General features: G+C 41.7%; 1 protein-coding gene across 1 annotated transcript in view; it reads left to right on the forward strand.

The window, feature by feature from the left end:
• The first annotated feature begins 4,654 nt into the window (after positions 1 to 4,654).
• PLPP3 (phospholipid phosphatase 3) overlaps positions 4,655 to 21,866 on the forward strand; it is an 80,696-nt gene continuing 63,484 nt past the window's right edge. The window contains exon 1 of the mRNA XM_029228496.1: positions 4,655 to 5,381. Within this exon, the coding sequence (XP_029084329.1) occupies positions 5,243 to 5,381 (139 nt within the window). The 5' untranslated portion in view covers positions 4,655 to 5,242. The remainder of the gene's footprint in view (positions 5,382 to 21,866) is intronic.

Raw genomic sequence — 21,866 nt, forward strand, 5'->3', positions numbered from 1 at the left:
CATCCCCCAACTATGACAATTTTCACTTTGGGAGTCCCAGCATTTTTCTACAGCGACACAAGGTGGCAGCATCAGTCTCCTTTTGAGTTATCAGCCATGCTCCAGTATTACCCATTCTGGAGACGAACTGCCACATCTTTATTTGCAAGTTCCTCTGTCCATTCTAGACTGCTTTTTTTAAAAAAAATTAATGAACAGCATTCTCTCTTTGAATTATCATAAAGTTAGCTCTTAACTGCTATAATTTCTCGCTAAAGAAAAGATGACTGCTTGTAGAAAGGTAAACATATTGACATGAACTGAGGCTGCTGTACAGTAATGCTGTACATTACTATACTACTGTTTTGTGTTCTCAAGCTCCCTTTTTGTAACAAATAACTGCTTGACAAACAATGAACCCAATTCTTGCTTTTCAGTGACACAAGGTGCAACAACGTTGTTCCTTTCCAAGTCTATAAGAAAATACAAAACAACATAAAACTTCTCCGTCTTTTTAGTAAAGACGCGAGGCTAATTCTGCAGTCCCTCTAAATTACTCTGTGAACCATGGTTGAGCAGCAGAAATTTCTGAGCACTTTTGAGGGTGTACAGAAAAGAATTTTAGTTTAGAAATTAAGAGATCTGGAATTCTAGTCCTTCAGGAATCTCCTTACCTCCAAATTTAAGCAAATCTCTTATCTTTCAAAAATTCATTACCTTCATTTCTAAAATGAAGATAATAATCTCGGCCTTATCTACCTGAAATGAGATCAGTGAATGTAAATGCCTTTATAAACTGTGAAGGGTTCTATTTTACTCCGCATGAGCTAATGTTAGAATCATTTCCATTTTACCTTCGAGGAAAACCATTTCTATCCAGTTAAATGGGCTTGCCTCAGTTTTGTCATCTATAAAATGGGCTAACGATAGCAACCCGCCCCCACCTACTTTGGTGAACTGTAAGAATAAAATAATAGGTGTGAAAATGCCTTTAAAATGAAAGTACTCCCACTTGTACAAGATTATTAGTTTAAGTAAATAGCTTTTCTTGAGTTTCACAAACAATCCTGAAGAAAATAATCTGTAACTAAATTGTCTAAAAGAAATAAGCTTGTTTGATTCAATACCTTCAGAATTCTCAAGAAATTGCACATTTCAAAAAAAGATAGATATAGAGATGCTGAAGGTGTTTTTGCATCTAGGGAAAAATGAATAAAATTAAATGGTACATTCAGAGTTAGTACTGGATAAACACCTTTTTAGATCTCTGCCACATCTTTGTTTGCAACCTAGGCAGTCTGATACAAGAACCACCAAGACTTTAATCCTTAATCTATACTGAATAACTTTTAATATCTGTGTTTAAAACAGGTATATTGTAGAAATAAAGTGCTCATTTAAAATATTAACATTCAATTAACATTTGTCAACTACCTATTGTGTACTAGGTATTTTCAAATGTATTATTTCATTATTAATGTTTTAGTCCCCAGAACCAGAGAAAAATGTCAGTCCCATTTAAAAGTTGAGGCAATTCAGGTTCAGAGAGGTTGTTGAGCATATCTCAGATCAATCAGCACGTCAAGATGTTCAGACCTCAAAACTTCTGCTCCTTCCTGCCTTTTCTCCAGAGTAACACTCTGGAGGCCTCTATTCAGTCCAGTGGGAGCACTCGTGATATTGAATCCAACAGTTAGAGCAGCAGGCCAACAAGTTTTGTTTAGTAAAAACCAGAGATGGAATGGAACACTTTTAAAGAACTTGGATAAATGGGTACTTGTTAGCCCAAACTTAGGTTTCTTTAAGTGAATTTCAATGGCTTGGGAAATTTGGGCTCTGACCTTTTGACTACACAATTTTATGTAAAGGAACTCAGTTACCTTTCCCTTAAGTATTTCCAGAGCCAATTCATGCCTTTTCAAAAAATAAAAAAATGATTAATTATTAAATGTTAGGGGTTAAAAAGAGAGAGAAATAAAATTATGAGGTAACGAGAGATCTTAGAAATGAAGGTCTTTTAAATCTCTTGGGAGGTATCAATTATTTAAGAATGATGTGCTGTTGTTGCCACACATAATAAGTTAATCTTAAAAAGGCATTTATCCCCGCTGATGTTATAGTTTTTATACAGACTAGTTGAGTGAAATGGATGTCATTTTCAGGTGTGCATTCTGGTGGGCTATGTTTACCAGGAATTTAAGTTATGTAATTACTTTGAAATGACACCATTCTAAACTATCCAGTCTGTTCTGTTGCATTTTACTTGCTAATTGGACTCTTCAATTTTAGGATTTAAAGCAAAGAGGCCTTCAGATGCATCTGGGGAGGCTGTTTTATTTCCTATTACATAAAGAATGATATTGACACTATATTTATGACCAGTTCAAGTCCATTTTAATGAGTATCTGCCGTGTTCTGATCCCTTGAAGAGTTATCCAAATGTAATCATTATTTGCACCCAACTACATGCACCAATTAACACTATGATCTTTTTGTTATGAAAAAAATAGCCCCCAGAGCCTTGTAAATGGAAATATAAAGCTCTTATTTAAACATCCATTTATATTCCCTTTTATTCGCTCCTGGAATAACAGATTTTTATCTTTCTTAATAAGTAGTTGAATTTAATCCAGGGAACCTTTGAAGCCAAAAAGGTTCCTAGTATTCAATCCAGTGCCAGCTGAAGTTTACCATCAATCTTACCCAGTAACTTTAAAGAGCCCAACAGTGACTGCTGAGTTATAATACCAGTTAACTACAGTAAAAGTCTGGCTTTTAAAAATGTCTGTTCTTAAATTAATAAGAGTCATTTCACAGAGAAGGAAAAACAGACAGGAAATGTAAAGGGAGGTGACTGTAAAATTCAAATAATAGAACAGAGGACTCTACAGTGGAATATTCGTGGCTGTCAGTGGCACAGATGCCCTAGGACTTTTGAAACTCAAAGGAGGGAAAGATCAGAGTGGGCTGCTGAAGTTTCAGGGGTTTGCTCTCACTTTTCGTTTGGGATTCCAAAGATGTGGCTTGGTGACTTAGAACTTCAAGGGTGATTATCATGACAAGGAGTGCTGAGTGGGCAAAAGGGAAGACACCAGGAGTCCAGAATTCCTTTCAGAATGTCAGTAATGGTGAAATCGGTTTTGTATTGTTTCTGCTATTTTAACATGTCAAGAGAAGGTATTTCTCATGGTAAAGCCGTCTAAGGAATTTGTTCTTCTGGTTTCCCTGGCTTTGACTTGCTGCTATTTGATTGAGAATGCTGTGTCTGATCTGCAGCTAGATACTGCAGCTCCAAAACTGTCTCAGAGATTCAATTACTCTTGCTTCCAGAAGACAGCGATTTTGCCTTTCTTTGCCAGTCCAATGGTTGCTGTGCAGTCTGGACTTAAGCTTAATTCTGCAGGCGTCAGACTCTGTGCGAGGTACCTGGGAGATGCTTTGGAGCTGATAATCTGTAGAGTGGACTAGTCTTTACTAAGTATAACGCCAAATCAGACTGTGATGAGTGCCACAAGAGTGTTATAAATAAAGTGTTGAAAGTGAAGTTAATTCTGTCTAGAGATCAAGAAAGGGCTCAGAGAGAAGGTGACATTTCAGAGTACCCTAAAGCAAGAGAAGAATTTTGCTAGTTAGAAAAGGGATGGATGTGCATTACAGGCAGAGGGAAAAGGAGGATGGGGTGTGGAGTGGGAAAGGACTATTGGAGAAAGGTCAAGTGGCTGGAGGTGGCTGGATATAGGGTTACTGAACCCCATAACAAGTCAGGATAAAAAAAGAACATGAACAATATAACATATAAAAAAGCTACAACTATTTCTATTTCTGGATGTACAAAAAGAGACATCTGGAAGAAATGCCTATTTATTGTACTGTGTGCCCAGTTTTCTGTTAGGCACTACAGAAGATAGAAGGAAAGGCCCTTGCCTTGGAAATGATTATAGTCTACCTGGAAGAAAAATTAATTCACATAAAATAATTAATTTAAAAGCACATGACAACCTCTAAGGCAAAGCATTAGATTGCCCCCCAAACTACCCCCCGTAGTTGTACAAGCAGGCTGGGGCCCAGCTGAACTAGCAGGGGGTTGTAGGGCTTGGGACTCATTCACCCTGGAAACAGGAGTAAAAGTCATAGTTAACACCTATATACCTGGCACTGTTCTAGGCGTTATATGGGTTAGCTATTTAAGTCTTCACAATTACTCTATTTAGGAGAAACAGTTATTATCTCCAGTTTACATATGGGGAAACCAAGGCACAGAGCCACGGCCAAGGTTCCAGTCCACAGGGTCTAGCTCCAGAGTCGTACAGTCCTTTTCCTGTTCGTATCCTCAGAATCTACCCCAGTACCCGGTGCTGGGTGTTAAGATCTTTAAAAAAAATTTTTTTTTCTTTGAGTATTTTCGGGATAATATGATTCAAATCAAAATAAAGACTTGAAAGCCCCAAATGTGTCAGGGAGGAGAAATGCTTTTGAGCTGCACAGCCTCAACTTTTGCCTGACCCAAGGCCGGCAAGAAAATGTTTCTTTTTATTCTTTTATTTATTTATTTATTTTTCCTTTTGTGACAATTTAGTGTTTCTGAACGCTAGGGGCTCCCGGATTCTCTGGTTTGAGAGTAACTTTTCCTTTTAGGATTTTTTTTTTTTTTGTAAAGGGGTGGGGGAAAATGTGGCCTTAATTATCCTACGTCTTCGGCTGCTTAAGGAAGGGGCTGTGCCTTCGGAATCTCTTCTGAGCCAAGTAAGGAGGTCCCTCTCTCTTTTTAAAGGACCTCTTGAAATAAAACTGCCGAAAACAAATCCAGGCGATCACAACGGCAGCTGCGGCGGCAGCAGCAGCAGCAGGAGGAGGAGGAAAGTTAGAGTTGCGGCAGCGCTTCGGCGTGGCTGGGCTCCGCGCAGCTGGACTCCGCGCAGCTCCCATTCATTAAGCAACCAGCCGCGGAGGAAGGTGGTCGAGGGCCCGCGCTGCCCGCTCGCTGCTTTGCACACAGAAACGGGAGCCCCGCGCGTCCGGGGCAGCGCGGCGCTGCAGAAGTTTCTGCTCGGGAGTTGTCTCTCTTCCCCCTGGACTTTCGAACGATTCGGGATTGAGGCAGGAAAAGCAGAGGAGCCCCAGGGGAGCAGAAAGCACCACCGCCTGCCGTTGGAAGCGGGCAGCGGGGCCGCACTCTCCCGCCGCGCCCCGAGCAGCCTCGGCCGGGAGGCGACCCGGGCGTCTGGGTGTGTGACTGCTGTCGCGGGGCGTCTTGACCAGCGCCATGCAAAACTACAAGTACGACAAGGCGATCGTCGCGGAGAGCAAGAACGGCGGCAGCCCGGCGCTCAACAACAGCCCGAGGAAGGGCGGCAGCAAGCGGGTGCTGCTCATCTGCCTGGACCTCTTCTGCCTCTTCATGGGTGAGCCCAGCCCCGTTGTCCCTCCGGCCCTCGGCGCCCGGCGCGCGTCCCAGCCTGACCAGGGCTGCGCGCCGGGCCGCGTCTCCCGGCTGCGCCGCGCAGTCCGCCCCGGGGGCCGCCCGCAGGCTTCTCGCGGAGCCTTCGCGCCGCTCCCGGTCCCCGGGTCCCCGCCCTCCCCGTTCCCGCCGCCTCCCCGGCCTGTAAAGGAGTGTCGGGAGCGCTGTAGGCTTTCGCGGGCCACTTGGACACCGAATCCTAAAAGACGACCTCCGGTTGGAAGCCCGGCCAGAATCCCACGAAAGGCGTGGGCTCGGCCTGTTAGGATAGGGGAAATCGGTGGAACCAGGACCCGGAGCCGGCGTAGAGCTGGTTGCCCTCCATCCAAGTAAGATGGATCTCCTGGAGCGCTGGGCTCCAGCCTGTGTAGAACGCTGCCTTCCCCCGGCCGAATGTAAACATCCAGCCCTTCCGCCGGGGCTGCCTGGGCCTTTTCTCATGCCGCTATCCTGAACGCCCCCCGGGGGTTGGGAGGGTGCTCTCGAGGGGCGTGATGCGGGGTACCGATCCAGCAGTCACTTTTTAGGCGCCTACTGTGTGCCAGGGAGTACTGCCTCTCCCTGACTCGGTGCAACACGGGCGAGGAGGTCCATTTCACCAATGAGGCAACTGAGGCAATGGGAAAGCTAGCCACGGTTCATGCATCGGGACCACAATTAATTGTACTCCCAGAAAGCTGAGGCCGTAGCCCGCTTCTGTTTTCCAAACTAGTTGGAAGCACAGCTGGAAGAGCGGGAGTAAATGGAATGGAGTGGGAGGGAGAGGAGGATTTATGAACTCGCCCCCGGGGCAGGGGGTGGCTATTGACAAGAATCTACAGGAGTTCCAAGATTGAAGTAAGTGTAGATTTTTTTTTTTTAAGCGAATCATGGTGTTATGGGAAGCGTGCAGGACTTGTCATCAGGACACCACCACTCTGCCACTTGCCTTGGGGGCCACCTAACTGCCTCTCTGGCCTCAGTTTCCTCATCAGTTGAGTGAGTGGCTTGAACTAGATGCTCTCTAAGGCCCTTTCCTGCATTAAGAACTCGGATTTGGTCCCGGAGCTGTTCTGCCAACTCTGCTAACTGAAGAAACATCTGTGTTCCCTGTTCCCCTTAAAATAGAACTCCTGCACGGAAGCTCAAGTCCCTTTGAAATGGAGTTGTCCACGCAGAGTGTGCAAACCAGAGACTTCTTGGGCTGGAGTCCAATGACCCTGTGTTCTTGACTCTGTAGCAGGATCCTTACTGAGGTCCATCTGTCCTTGGCTTGACTGTCCATAGTAAATTTTGAGAGTCAAAGAAAGAAAGGACTCTTGGAGTTTAAATATAAGAATGGCCCCCTTTAGATATGCAGAGACAGCTGAAGGTCAAATTGTGCTCTGCGGAAGGGAAGAAAGGTGACTGTAGTTCAGGTGGCAAATCCCATTCCCACCTCCTCGTATCAATTCAGCATTAAGATGTTATGTAAAGGAATTGTCACTGGGGGGCCTACCTTCCTGAAGGCCACTGGCTTATTATCCACAGTGCAGAGCTGAGTACTTCAAAGTCCCCTTGCCAAGCTATTGAATGTTTAAGAGACCTTCCCTGGTCCTGGGGGAGTACCAGGAACACAAACACATTGAAGCTGTTTGCTGTAAACTTGTCTGGGGCTTCCCAGTATTCACTGATGTGTTTTGTTCCCTGGTGGTAGGGTGAATTCTTTCTAGACTGTCTGTTCCCTGTACCCTCCTACCTCCTACTTGGTGATTAGGAAAGCAGAGCTAGAACACACTTGACAGCCTTCGGACAGTTTTATTGTACTCCCCTCCTCTTTCCACTCTTCTGATTTCAGAAGGCAGTCCCACGAGATGGTGTATCTTATCAAAGGAAAAAGTGTGAAGGAATTTGCAAAAAGACACACCTATCAGCTATAGTTAGCGGGGGACACAGAAATCCCAAGATACTGTTGTACATTGAAGGTGTTAAGTAAGGTGTATGTTTGCACATTACAGCTCTTCATCTGCCCCAACTCTCCCTGTGTCCCCTTCAAAGCTAATATTCTATAGCTAGCTGTTTGTTAAGTTTACTCACTATTGGCCTCTTTGAGCAAATGATTTTTGTTTACTGAAAAAAAAAAGTTAATAAGATACCAGGACCTTGTATTTTACCATAAGGAGCACATAGCTATCCGTTTTAAGGTATGTGCCTTTCCATTAACATAATGTCAACCAAGTCATTTTCAAAGTGTCTGCCCTATGCATAGGCCAAATTACAATATCACTAATTTAATGCCTCTCAACCACCCTTAATAGGAAACACTGTAAGGTAAACATTTACTTGAGAAATTTATGCAGGAGAACTCTATTGGCTTCTAAAAGAAAATTATTAACACAACATGTGATTTTAATATTCCACACATCACAGTCCTAAAAAATTGTTTCTACTTGGTTCACTTTCTGCCTGGGACTGTCAGTATGATTTAATTTTTATATAGTGTATTGATCATATGGTCTGGATTACAAGGCCCTAATATATGAAAAAGGGAGACATTTTTCTGTTTATTCTCTCACAGGAATATATACCAAGCTTCCTCTCCTTGTGTCTGGAAAAAATAAAAGCTGATGTGCAATATACGTGTTATGTAAGTGGAAATATGCAAGCAGTTTAACTTGTTTCACATACCTTTTGGAATGTTAAATTCTTGGTGAAAAAACAGAAGTCCACTCTCCTTTGAGGACCAAAGGAATCTGGTGTCAGAGAATCACCAATGGAGGTTTATGGCTCAGAAAATAGCATCTTTGCCGATTATTGCTTTTATAAACACAGTTATGAATCTTTGCATAGTAGTTTTTCTGAAATCGATTTTGTTTTCCTTTCAGTTGCATAAAAGTATGGCCTTCTATTTTTTTATGCACTCCTTCTGCTCTACCAGGTTACAAGAGAGCAGCGGACAATATTCCCAGGCAAGAAGGAATGAGCATCTACTGTCTTTCTAAGCTCTGTTAGCCTCTTTTTCAGATGAATGAGCTTATGTCCTTTTCACTTCAACTCTGATGATGAGATTATCTCCATTTTATAGATGAGAAAACTGAGGTTCACACTGAAGTCAATTTGAGTTGATCTCTAATCCTCAGTGAGCATGACTGGAGTCCATCCCCCTTTTCTTCCCTCATCTGAAGAACCCTGAAACTCAGATCATTAGAAAATTCTAAAGCTCGGTTTGCAGAAAGTCCTGCCTCTCCACGTTTTCCAGTTAGTCATTTGCACCAAAGCAGATGGATAAAGGTGGTTCAACTCTTCTGGTCAGTGATACGGCCTCGTCTCCCCAAGGTATCGTTTTGATTTGGGGTCGTTCTAACACTAATTCCCAAATTTTGAGGGTGCCTTTTTACCCCATGAGACAGTGATTCCAAAGAAAGCACAGATGGCAGTGCACGGCTGTAGCACAAATGCAGAGATTTGGTAAATCCCTGTGGAGCTTCTCTGCTCTGTCCCCTGTCTCTTCCTTGTCCCCCTCCCCAGATATCTACTGAGTGCCTCCTTCCAACCCATGCAGTCAGCCCGGCTGACTCTTCCAGGATGGTTGAAAACCTTTATTGTCTGGATTGGCTAGTTTCTTTTGTTTTTCGTTTTTTTTTTCTCCTTAGCTCTTCCATCCCTTTCTCTTATACTTGAGATATACCATAGGGTTATAGCTGCCTTTGTGGGAGACTGTTAAAGCCAGAGTTGGTGGCCTTTTCCACTTTTAGCCCTTTTGACTTCCTGTCAATTTGAGATTCTTTCTTTCCCCCTTCCTGTGCAGTTGTTTGGGCTGGCAAGCCCTGTTCATAGCGTGATGCTAATGATACCATAGTTGAGGGCTTCTTCCCCGTGTAGGCAGTTATGTTTATGGAGACACCCTGCCCTAGGTGTCATGTCAACCTGGTACACATTATTTGAGGAGTGATAATTTGGGGGATGCCTACTGTGTCAGTATTTCACCAACTCAGCTAATAAGGAGACCCATCTGGTGTGACATGCAGATTTCTCAGGCTCCTTCCCAGGAGATTCAAATTCACTAGGGCTCTGGACCAGGGCCTAGGATTCTGTGTTTTCGAAAAGCTTCTGGTGATTCTTATCAGGCCAATTTGAGAATCCCTGTGTTGTTTAATAGCTAATGTCTTACAGGCAGTTGAGGAAAGGCAGTTGGTTTATGTAGAGGGATCGCATGTTCTGGCACGTTTTGAATTGTTAGGTTGTCTGTACTTTCCTTTCTGTTTGTGGCCAGTACACCTGTCTTTTCCAATAAAGATATTCAAGATACCTAGAGATTATCATACTAAGTGAAGTCAGACAGAGAAAGACAAATATCATATCAAATATCAAAGACAGATATCACATATCTCTCATAGGTGAAGTCTAATTTTAAAAAATGATATAAATGAACTTATTTACAAAACAGAAACAGGCTTGCAGCTATGGAAAACAAACTTATGGTTATCAAAGGGGAAACGTGGAGGGGAGGGATGAATCAGGAGCTTGGGATAACCGTACACACACTACTGTATATAAGATAGATAACCAACAAGGACATACTGTATAGCATAGGGAACTCAACTCAATATTCTGTGATAACCTATATGAGAAAAGAATATAAAAAAGAATGAATATAGGTATATGTGTAACCGAATCACTTTACACCTGAAACGAACAGAACATTGTAAATCAACTATACTCCAATTAAAAAAAAATATTTAAGACTGTTAGAATCCCTTCAAAAGGAAAAATTACCTCTGGGTGCTGGCTTGAAGGTCTGATTTTTAGTGCAAGGACTTGCTGGTGTCTCCTAACTGCTAAGAGACTGGGATTTTTATTTATTTTTAAACTGAGTTCTCTGTAGTGTTGTAGGCCAAGTGACCACTTTGGATAAATGAAGTGTTAACTCTATAAATATTTTCTTTTGAGATATTGAAGTTTGTGTATGAGTAGACAGTGAAATGAATGAATGAGACTTCTAAAGAGAGCCTTTAAAAGATCAAAGTTAGCTTGGCAAAGTATTGTAGCAACAACACAAGCTTCGGATTCACCCAGGTCTGGGTTTGAATCCTGACATAAAGTCATCTACACAGGTGACATGGGCAAAAATTATTTAACCTTTCAGGCCTCAGTTTCCTCATCTGTAAAATACAAAAGCAAACCTGTGACACTCGTATATGGTGAGGCTCAGATGAGATCACAAATCTGAAAGCACTTCGAAGAGGTAAAAAGCACTAAATCATTATCGGGTATTATGTGGCTATTATTATTCACAGTAATAGTAGCATTTTCCTTTCCTTCCCGGTGTCCTTACTCCTCGATGGTTCTATGAATTTAATATTTTGGCAGCAACGTTGCCTGAAATATATTAGGGGAAACAATTGTGAAGAGAATCCCAAGAAAAAACCAGACAGAGGGAACACAAATGTTTTCTATTAGCCAGAGAAAAGCAGTGGCAGGTTTGGGAAAAGTCACAGTGCAGGAACCTCAAGAGTCTTTGGTGGTTACCTTCTTCCCCTCTGGAAGGGACATGGCTATATCATCTTAAGGGAAAGACAAATACACCTTTGTCGGGGAGGGAATTTGGACAAATGGCCTATTTTAGTGTCAACTCTTATATGTGTCTTTTGAAAGCCCAGAGGAAGAAAAAATAACTAAAAAGAGCAACATGATTGAAAATAATCAAAATGCTTGTCATCCAGGGCACTCTCCATATCTCTTGAGGAAGGGAATCACTGTGGTAGTGAACATATTTATTGTTCAGGTCAACCATGTAATATAGATAGTAGATTCCTTTTAGAGAGGAGGAAACTGCAGTTCAGAGAGGTTAAGTAACTTGCACAACGGTGCCCAGCTAGTAGTCACTAAATTTTCCAGAACTCTTGTTGGCTTACCTTGCTGCCCACTTTTCAATGCAGTTAATGCAGTGAAGGCTCCCTCTTTTCTATTCCATTCCATTTCATTTATTTCCATTTTTTTGAGTCCAAATATGTACAAATATGTTCTGCAGGGCCCAATATAAATAGTTGCAGAACAGCTTGGAGTGTGCTGACTGAGCCTCTCGGTGGACGTAATAAAGAAAATTCCATTGGAGCAATTCTTTAGTGCCTAGATTCATGGATGCTTTAGAATTTGAAAGTACCTTGGGGATTTCATTATCAACAATACAAAGTCATTTTTTATCTCAGTCAGAAAAATAGGCCTCTTTGAACAGGGGACAGGTGGGAGGTCCAAGGAGGAAGCACAGGCTTTGGAGACAGATTAGGTGGGAGTTTGCTTAGGGTTATTAGCTGTACGTGGTTAGGCAAGTTGTGACTGTCTCTGAGGCCTCGGTTTTCTCATTTGTAAAATGGGATAATATGTGTTGTGAAGTTGTGAGGCGATGCCTGGTATAGTGTGTGGCGCTGTGCACTCACCAGCTGCTGTTGTCATTGTCACCACGTCCTAGTCAGTGCCCTTGATTCACATAGGAAGACTTGGATGCTTGGACTGGTTAGTAATTGTCTGGTGATAGGGAAAGGGCAGGACCTAGAACCAAGGTCTTGCCTTTATACCATTTTGCTTTTCTGGTGTCTACATGTCAGTTCGAAACTTGATTATCATTTATGAGGTAGTTCTCCAGAGAGCCCTATTCTCATTTTTCTCTTTCCTGGGTCAATTAAAAGAGGAACAAGACAAACAGGTTTAACTTTTAACCCAAATCAGAGGATGGTAGTTTAGTGAGGGCAGAGACACATGGGGCAAATTTGAAGGGCTAGGCAGTTCTTTTGATATATCACTTTTCTTCCACTGGCCCTTGTTCTAGAAGGTGCTTATTACCAAAGATCACTGCTGACTGATTTGAACTTGAACAGACACCATCTTTTTCAAATGATGTGTCCCAGGAGAGAAGAAAGAGAAGCCCACGTTTTCGAAGTGTTTGTTTTTGACTGAGGAGGAAACTGAGTCTCAGATGAAATAATTTTCTCAAGGTCATGCATGAGTTGGTGGTCCCAACATTCAAAAGAAGGCTAGGTCAGTTTCTGAAACATCCTTGTGAAACTATTCTTCCTTTAGGTCCAAGTTAAATTATAAATTATGATCTGCATTAAAATTCCCAAATTTAAACCAAACCAAACCAAACAACACACATAAGATCCAGTTGGCACCTTATGAAAGGAACTTGATGATTTCTGTGTGCTTTGAGAGTATACACTGCAATCAGAGTATTGGTGGGAAGTGTGTTTTTGAGGTTTGTCACAAATTAACAAAATTATATGCTTAGAGAGTTTTGCAGAGAAATGCAAATCAGTGTAAGCGCCTTGTCATAATAAGCAGTATGCTTTTGTTCCTGTTTATGTATCCCTAAAGCACATAATACACATGATTATATTGACACGGAGGAAGCTGTTCTCACTGATGGTTTCTTTATATCTGGCCCCCAAATTAGCATCAATCAGTGTAATTTCTAGAGAGCCTATTTAATTAAGTCTATGTTTGTACCTGTCTTTCAGGCATGTCTTGTCTTCTGCAGTTGTTTCTTGAGCATCTCCTATGTGCAACACCCCTTAGTCCCTTCTTCCCCTGGGATGGGGTTGGTGGGTGGCGTTCCTTGTGCTTTATGAATTCCCATGTTGGGAAAGGGTAACAGACTTTTGCGTAATTTTACACACTTAGTGCTGCTGATTTGGGCATGGTAAGGGAGGGGCTATAGCTGCACAGTGAAAAGCAATGAGTTTGCCTGAGGGCTTGGAGCTGGGTCTTGTTAGAGAAATAATAGCCTACATTACATGGAGTGGGAAAGGGTATTGCAGCAGAGGGAGCAACGGATGCTGAGACTTAGAAACAAGAACGTTTTTGGGAAGGGTGAGTGGTTGGAGGCTGGAGTGTAAGTGCTGTGTATTTGCATTGAGTTGGTGGGGAAAGAGGATGTTGGGGATGAGGCTGGAGAGATAGTTAGGAGCCAGATTAAAAAGGGGAGCTATAAATGGCAGGCCGCTAAGGGACTTGAACTTTAATTTGGAGGACCAGCGAATGAGGTTGTATTTTCGTTTTCATTTTTCTTTTTATTATGGAAAATTTCATACAGAAACCAAACACAGTATACACCTAGGAGTGGAATTGCTGGGTCATATGGTAACTCCATGTTTAACTTTATAAGGACCTGCCAAACTGTTTTTCCATAGCAGCTGCACCATTTTAGAAGTACCGTAAGGTTAGTTAAAATGTGTAAGGAAAAAAAAAATTACCAAAGTTTTACAGGCAATGTTTGACATTGACATATTCATGAGCAGTTTTTAAGAGGGGATTAATTTAATCTGATTTGTGTTTGAGGGGAGGGAAATTGGAGGCCAAGGAGGGAGATCATTTGGGAGGCAGATTAGAAATGAACCTGAGGTACAGGGGACAGAGAGGAGAAGGATGGGTGACAAGGAGATTAAAGGAGATTGGGGGGGTGAGGGGGATGGTGGTGGTGGTGGGGTTCCTGATCTCCTGGTTGGGAGCCTCTGAACCATGGTGATGCCTCTCTCTCCACGAACACTTTAAAGGCAGTGTTTGTAGAAGACCTATGAAGCCTGTATTATAGGATTAGTAAATGCTTCTTTATGTTCATAGCCTTATTAGAAAGATGAGGCTATAAGTTTTCTATACACATAATTTATTTAATTAATATATATTTTGCTCTGGAATTTTTAAATTTCTCAAAGCCCCTTAAAATAAATGGGCCATTGGAAATCCTCTTGGTTTAGAGAAACGGTTTTCCTTGAGTTATAATGGTATTTTTAAAACAGTTTTGCTGAGATCTAATTTATGTACCATAACATTGATTCATTTAAAGTGTTCAATTCACTGGCTTTTAGTATATTCACAGAGTTGAGCAACCATCACCACAATCAATTTTAGAACATTTTTATCACTGCCGCAACAAAAAAACTGTACCCATTAACTGTCGCTCCACATTTACCCTCCTCCTCCCCCCATCCCATGGCAACTACTGATCCACTTTCTGTTTCTTTGCCTTTCACTCAGCATAATATTTTCAAGGTTCATCCATATCGTAGCATGTATGTTCAGCATGTGTATTCAGCAGGTATTAGTACTTCATCTACTTTTTTTTTTAACATCTTTATTGGAGTATAATTGCTTTACAATGGGGTGTTAGTTTCTGCTGTATAACAAAGTGAATCAGCTATACGTATACATATGTCCCCATATCCCCTCCCTCTTGCGTCTCCCTCCACCCCACCCTCCCTATCCCACCCCTCTAGGTGGTCACAAAGCACCGAGCTGATCTCCCTGTGCTATTGGACATAGATTTTCAATTCTCATGGTTATATTTACCTAGGAGTGGAAATGCAGGACGATATGGTTCCTGTGCTTGACTTTTTGAGGAACTGCCAAACTATTTTCCATAGTGCCTACACCATTTTGGAAGTATCTTAAGATTAATTAAAATATGTATGGAAAAAATACAAAAGGTTTACCGAAGACCTTTGGAATTAACATATTCATGAAACCACGCTAGTGCTGCTTTGTTTGTCAGAGAATATTTCACAAAGAAACAAAGTTTTCAGTCAGTTTAGCAGTGTCAGTGGGTTTACGATGAGTGAGCAGAGAACAATAAAGCTGCCTGAGGAATAGATGCTGGGTGGTCAGCTAGACCCCCTCACCCGCTGAGTAACATACTTCCACAAACCAGGGTGTGTGACAAGCAGATTCCTGCTTCAGCAAAATGAAAAGCAGCCTTAGATCTTCAGAGTACCCTGAAAACACTTAAAAGTAGAACTATTAAAAATCTCTATTCCTTGGATTAGCTTTACAATATTTTTAAGACCATGAAATAGAACTGTAGTTCCTGATAAGGTTGATTTTTTTTTTTTTTTCCCCATCCCCTTTCCCCCCTGGAGATATGGCTGTATACATGATTATCATCTCAAAAACTAAAATTACTGTGCATCTTTTAGATTCATGTGCTAGATCCTGGGTGATATTAAAGAGTATAAGACACAAACACAGATCTTTAGAAACTGGTTGGAGTGTCAAGTTGGAAATTACAGTGAAGATTAAGCTATAAGTGCGTGAAAAATTAAACCACATAGAATACAAGAAGGTGAGGAAAAGGCACTCAACCTTTATTATTAGGAGTTTTAGTTGATATCTCACTTAATCTTTCCAATAACAAAAAAGGTAGATGTCAATAACCGGTTTTGCAACTCAGAGAGGGTAAATGATTTGCTCAAGTTCACACAGCTCATATGTGTTAGGCCTGGGATTTGGACTCAAGCAAGCCTGACTAAATAATGACAATTGCTAACATTTATTGAGTGCAAGTATGTACCTCTCACTGGGCAAAGCAGTGTGCATGCGTTCTCTTATTTAATTCTCCCAATGAGCCTATGAAGTCTTCATTACTATTATCTCCATTGACAGAACTGAGGTTCAGAGATGTTAAAAAATAACTCACCAGAAGTTACACAGCAGGTGAGTTTGAGTTGGGGTCAGACCTGAAAAGTCTGTCTCATGAGGCCATTTTTTTTTTTTTAACATCTTTATTCGAGTATAATTGCTTTACAATGGTGTGTTAGTTTCTGCTGTATAACAAAGTGAATCAGTTATATGTATACATATATCCCCATACCCCCTCCCTCTTGCTTTGAGGCCTGAAGCCCAAGTTTTCCCCACTATTCCCTGCCAGCTTTCACATCAGCAACACGTGATGAATTGTCCAAAATGAGTTAGACTCATGATTCTCACCCTGGGTTCTCTGGACCTGCCAAGGTCTGTTAGGGCAATCACAGGGCATCTCGTGCTCTTTTTAGGACTTCAGAAATACCTAACGTGTCCTATATGTTTTTCGATGATTAACTTGCCTAGACTAACTGAGAACAGCAGCCTCTGCCTGGACTGGTCACAGCACCGGGTTCTGTGCTTGTGATCTGAATGTGGAACGACACTGGCAGATCACTCTGGTCTCGCTGGTTATTTCCACTCATCAGGGGATGTGACTGACACTCCCCATGCTTTGATTAACGGAAGTGGAGAAATGATTTAAATATAGTTTACCTGGTAAATAAAGACATCTTATAGATGTCACAGAGGGTCGAGTAGGAACTGCAAGGCATCTTTGATGGTGAAAAGGTTGGACATTCTAGAATGGACAGGCAGCTCTGGATTTAGGGCAGAGGAAGCCCGCTGGATCCTGGGAAGGCTTCTTAAAGGAAGGAGAGACTTGAACAAGGCCTTTGTCACTCATATCAGGGAGCAGTCTCTCTGTTAGTGACCCTGTTTGTCCCGTGGGCTCTGTCTGCTGTCTTGGTGGTTTGGTGTAACCTTTGGGTCACACTGAGAAATTGTGAGCTTCTCTGGTTAGTGGCTGTGGATGTGGCATCTTCATTAAATGCAGTAAATAGAACTTCCCCCAGTAGCCTCTTCCCCACAAATGACCCACATTGTTGTAAAGTTAGCAACCACTGACAGGAAGTGGCAGGAGAGCTTCCAGCCACACAGTGGATTTCATTAGACACTGGCCCAAAGTAGCTGTTTTGGTCATTTTGGCTTTCGTAGGCTTCTAGGGAGGAATGGCCTAATACATTCTTTCTCATCCTTGCATGTGTCCTGCTGTCATCTTCGCCTTAGTGGATATTTCGATTAAATGCCTAGTGTCTTCTTTTGAAGCAGCCACATGTATCGCAATCAAAGGGAGGAACTTGTAGCAGGCTGAGATTTAAGAATATTTCCAAAGGTGTCACCAACTTACAGGAGTCCTCCCTTATCTGCTGTTGCCCTTTCCATGTTCTCAGTTACCCTCAGTCCAAAAATATTAAATGGAAAATTCCAGAAATAAACAATTCATAAGTTTTAACTTGCATGCCGTCTGAGTAGCGTGATCAAATCTCTCGCTAGGATCCCCAACTGGTGACATGGTCAGCTACTGACATCCAACCGTCCACGTTGTTATGACTTGATGATCCAGGATCACCCGATGCATATGGTCCTTCTTCTGACGTATCATCAGAAGGTCAGTAGTAGCCTAACGCTGTGTCACAATACCTACGTCATTACTTCACTTTATCTCATCATGTAGGCGTTTTATCATCTTGCATCATCACAAGAAGAAGGGAGACTACGGTACAAGCAGGTATCTTGAGAGAGAGAGAGAGAGACAACATTCACATAACTTTTATTACAGTATATTATCGTAATTCTATTTTATTAGTCATTGTTAATCTCTTCCTGTGCCTAATTTAAATTAAACTTTATCATAACGATGTATGTACAGGAAAATTCATGGTACGTACAGGGTTCGGTACAGCCCACAGTTTCAGGCATCCACTGGAGCTCTTGTAAGTATCCCCTGAAAATAAGGTGGGGGGCTATTATACTTGAATCTTTTGTATAGCAGTTTTCTCATTTAAATCTGTCTGAAGAGAGTGGCTCCAATGCCCTGGCAGGAGGGATGATGGGTCCCACTCACTCTAGTAAACCTTTGCTTTGGACGGTCTATACTGTGGGCATTGTGTGAATGCAGAATTCTCTGGGGCTGGCTGGGAAATTAAAGTATACTTCTTGAGTCAAAGTATTCAAAATACAGGGCTTTCAATCCCAGGGGAAAATAAGCCCTCTTGATTTTAGGGTTTAATTTTCCGAAGGCCACTGACGGAGTTGAAGACCCTTTAATTATAATTTTGCTTTAAATTGGATGTTTGTGGTTGTGTTGACCTCAGCTGTGAAATCCAAACATTTATTATTAATTAATAATCCCTTTCATTGAACAGTTCTACCAAATGATAGCATATACATCTGAGAATTTGAACGTAAATATTCTTCTTGCCTCAATTCATTTTTCTCATTCTAGCTCTTTCTTCAGCTCCCCAGCCCTGAAAAGCCCACAAAACAAAACACCCAAACCACCCTACCCAGGATATCATTCTCCAAATGTCAACAGGAAAAAGTCCGGGAAAGGAACATTTTTGAACCCTTGCGCTATAGTCAGGCACATTCACGCATCTCATCAAAGCCTACAACTGTGGAGGGGAGATATCGCTGTAACTGATTTTACAGATGTGGCAGTTGCCCTTGGGAAAGGTCGAGGAACTTGCTGGGGATCCTGCATCTGGAAAATGGTGGAATGCCTGGGACAAGAACCAGCCAGCACCTATGTCTCCTCTTTCCTCCCACAGTGAAGACTCTCATTGAAATTTGCCCTGACTGCTATTTTCAATAATAAGCATATGAAGCAAGCAAGCCAGCCAGAAAATTTTAAAATGAAATGACTAGACCTTGTAAAGTGTTCAAGTGTGATTTGGGGGTTAAAGCCTTTTGCCTCTTTTAGTATTGCCTGTTTCTTTGTAAATTCCTAGAGGATAGATATTAGACTCAAAACGTCTGGGCTGGAAGGGGGAAGGGCATGAACTTTGCTGTACATCCCTGGCAGGCAATCATGCAAGGGGCTTGTTAACTGGCTTGAATTTCACAACAACCTATGGAGGAGGAGGGGGTTGGAGTTCATTTCAGTTTTCTCAGAACCTGGTCGGCTCTGCCTGTCTCAACTCTTTTTGGTGGGTGGCGTAACACATTGTATTAATAATTCAGCCACTTCATCACTAGCAGAGACTGTTCACTAAGATTCCAGGGGAACTGCTTTGCTAGAATCTATTTGGAGCTGGTAGCTTGGACCATGCATCCACTTTGATTGAAAATATGCTCACAGAGCATCCCAACTCCAATTCTGTAGAGCCTGAGAAGAAAAGGGCAGAAAACCGTGGCAGGGGACTACTTTGCCGATTTCGTACAGAAATGGAATGACTCTGGGGGATAGCAACTTCGGATTTGTATTGTTAATTCTTCCTATGGGTTTTCTCCAAAGGAGTTAAAAGGGCAGGGAAATGCAACAATTTGAGTGAAGCAGCCTACACTTGGGTTAGAGGCTCTGTGTATTTCCCAGGCTATTGCAGGACTCCTATTCAGCTGGGATTTGAATGGGAGTGTGATTTGCATGAGAGCAAGTGTATAAAGTAGGTCTTTTTTTCCCTTTCCTCAAAGAAGTTTTGTGGCATTTCTTTTTCTGACAGAGTTGGCATGAAGCTTTGACAAACACAGACCGATGGAAAAGTTAAACAGGCCTGAGAGCAAGCGCATTTTGTCCAGATCCTTCACACTTAGAATGCAGAGCAGCTGGCAGGAGGCAGCTTAGATCACAGGAGTCATGGCAAGCGCTGTTCCTCCACTGTGGACTGGTGATGAATGGGAAATGCTCACAGAAGCAAGGGGAAAATGGATGATTGCCTATTTATCATTCTCTGTGGTCGGGGGAAACTACAGATGAGAGCAACCCTGGGACTCAGCTGTCCATCTTATCTGTCCTTCGGTATTTATTGAGATAAATACAAAGAGATAACAAAGAAATTCTAGAGGCAGATCCTGCCCTCAAAGTGTAGGAGAGAAGATGAGAAGATAGACACACATTCATTCCTGGAGAAAACATGGCCAGGTGTCTTGAGCTGATCATTAAATGAAATTTTAAAGAGTCTTAGAAAGTTTAAGAGGCAGCTCCACACTGATCCTGGGCTGTGTTCCCAACTTTGCTGTATTAGCTGGGTGATCCCTGGCATATCACTGCCACTTTAGGAATGGTAAAATGGAGATGATGATTCATTCCCTGCCTACCTCATGGAGCTATTATTGAGACCAAGGGTATGGTATCACATATATATAGGAAAATGCTTTGAAACTGTGAAGTCATATTTGTACAGTGTATATATATATATATATATATATATATAGAGAGAGAGAGAGAGAGAGAGAGAGAGAGAGAGAGTCTTCTGAATCTGCTCTCCTCCATTCTCCCTATTTCTATCCCACTTTAAGTGCATGCTGTCATACACCTAGATCTGAAAACATTCCTTTACAGATCTTATTTTTAGGGGGATAGTGTCCTCCCGTATATTATTTATGCATTAACTATACAGGAATCGTTTCTCAAAACTGTAATTCGGATCACATAGGCCCTTCTCTTCATGATTTTTATGACCCCTCGTGGACTACAGAATAACACTTATTAGTATATTTGAGACCCTTCAGAATCTGGCCCCAACCAACCCTTTCTGCTCCCCATTCCCTTCCCGTCCCCCTCCACTTCCCCCCTTTATGCCCTTGTCCCAGACATCTCTATTCTGTGGCTCTTCCAGGAACTTTCCCACCAAATCATTTCTCTTTGCTTGATACGTGTTACTCACCTCTTATAATCAATTCAAGTGCCACCCCCTCTGTGAAGACTTTTCTGATTTCCTCTGGACAGAATTAGCCCCTCTTTGGGCTATCATAGCACTTTGTATTGACCTTTCTTGTGTCAAATTTTTTGGCTTGTTTTATGGTTTTGTACAGTTCCATCTTAATAGATTATGATTCCCTTGTATATAACAGGTGCTTGAAAATTTTTATTAAAGTCAAGACATTGAAGAAAATGTCAATAAAACATTATTTTAGTAAATATAGACAAGAAGCAAAAAGAAAAATAAAATTTTTGTTGCTTATCCTACCATAGTCCTAAAGTAGCCATGGGCACAGTATCTCTTCTTTCTATAAATGGCTGAATTATTATTAAGTATAATTATAAAGCTAAACACTGGATGCTTAAGACATACTTCCTGCAAATCAGTGTGATGGAATGGAAAAAAGCCTTCGCTTCCTAGAGTTTATAACAGCCCATAATAAAGTATTAACTAACCTGAGAGATAGCTAATTAAAGACAGCTAGGTATTTTAAGTTCAATTTTGCATTTCATGCAGTGTTTTGAACTTGGTCAACAGACTGAATTTGTACTAACCATAATAGCTTCCATTAAAAAAAAAAAATTGAACTTACCCTAAAAGCCAGGGCTGTATTTTAGGATGAGTGGTTTTTCTCATCCTAGTCGTGCCTTAAGGAGAGGCTCTGAATGAGGAGAGCAGACGCCTCCTGTTGGGGAAAGATGCCCAAGCGGAGAGTTACGAAATCTAGGTTTATGTCTTAACTTTCTTATTAACTTACTGGGTCACTTTCGCCAAGTAACTTTTCCTCTCTGTGACACTGTTGTCTCATCTGTGAAATGGGACAGTTAAATCTTCCAGCGTGGAGAATTCTCTTGTTCTTTTGTCCAACTCGGCATTTCCTCTGAAATCTCTATCTCCGTTCCTTAAAATATTTTAAAGTTCACATTGAAGGAGGAAGGGAAGGATTTTCTCCTTTCAAATCTTTTCTGTTTGATCATATTGCTGTACTTTTTCTTAATTCTGTCCCTTCAAAAGTATTTGGTTCATAGCTTTTACCATTGGAAAAACTTAAAAACAATCCCCTTGTATACTAGGACACTGTACATTTGTATGTTTACCTTTTTAGGTATTAATCTGGGTTAATCTTGCTTTTCATAATTTTGAGAGGGCTGAGATTGTAGTACCAAAATGTCTGATTCAGAAGAGAAAGGAACTAACAG

This window comes from Monodon monoceros, unplaced genomic scaffold (genome assembly GCF_005190385.1).
Source record: "Monodon monoceros isolate NGI ecotype Baffin Bay Population unplaced genomic scaffold, NGI_Narwhal_1 Super_Scaffold_18, whole genome shotgun sequence".
In the NCBI taxonomy this organism is placed as follows: domain Eukaryota; kingdom Metazoa; phylum Chordata; class Mammalia; order Artiodactyla; family Monodontidae; genus Monodon; species Monodon monoceros.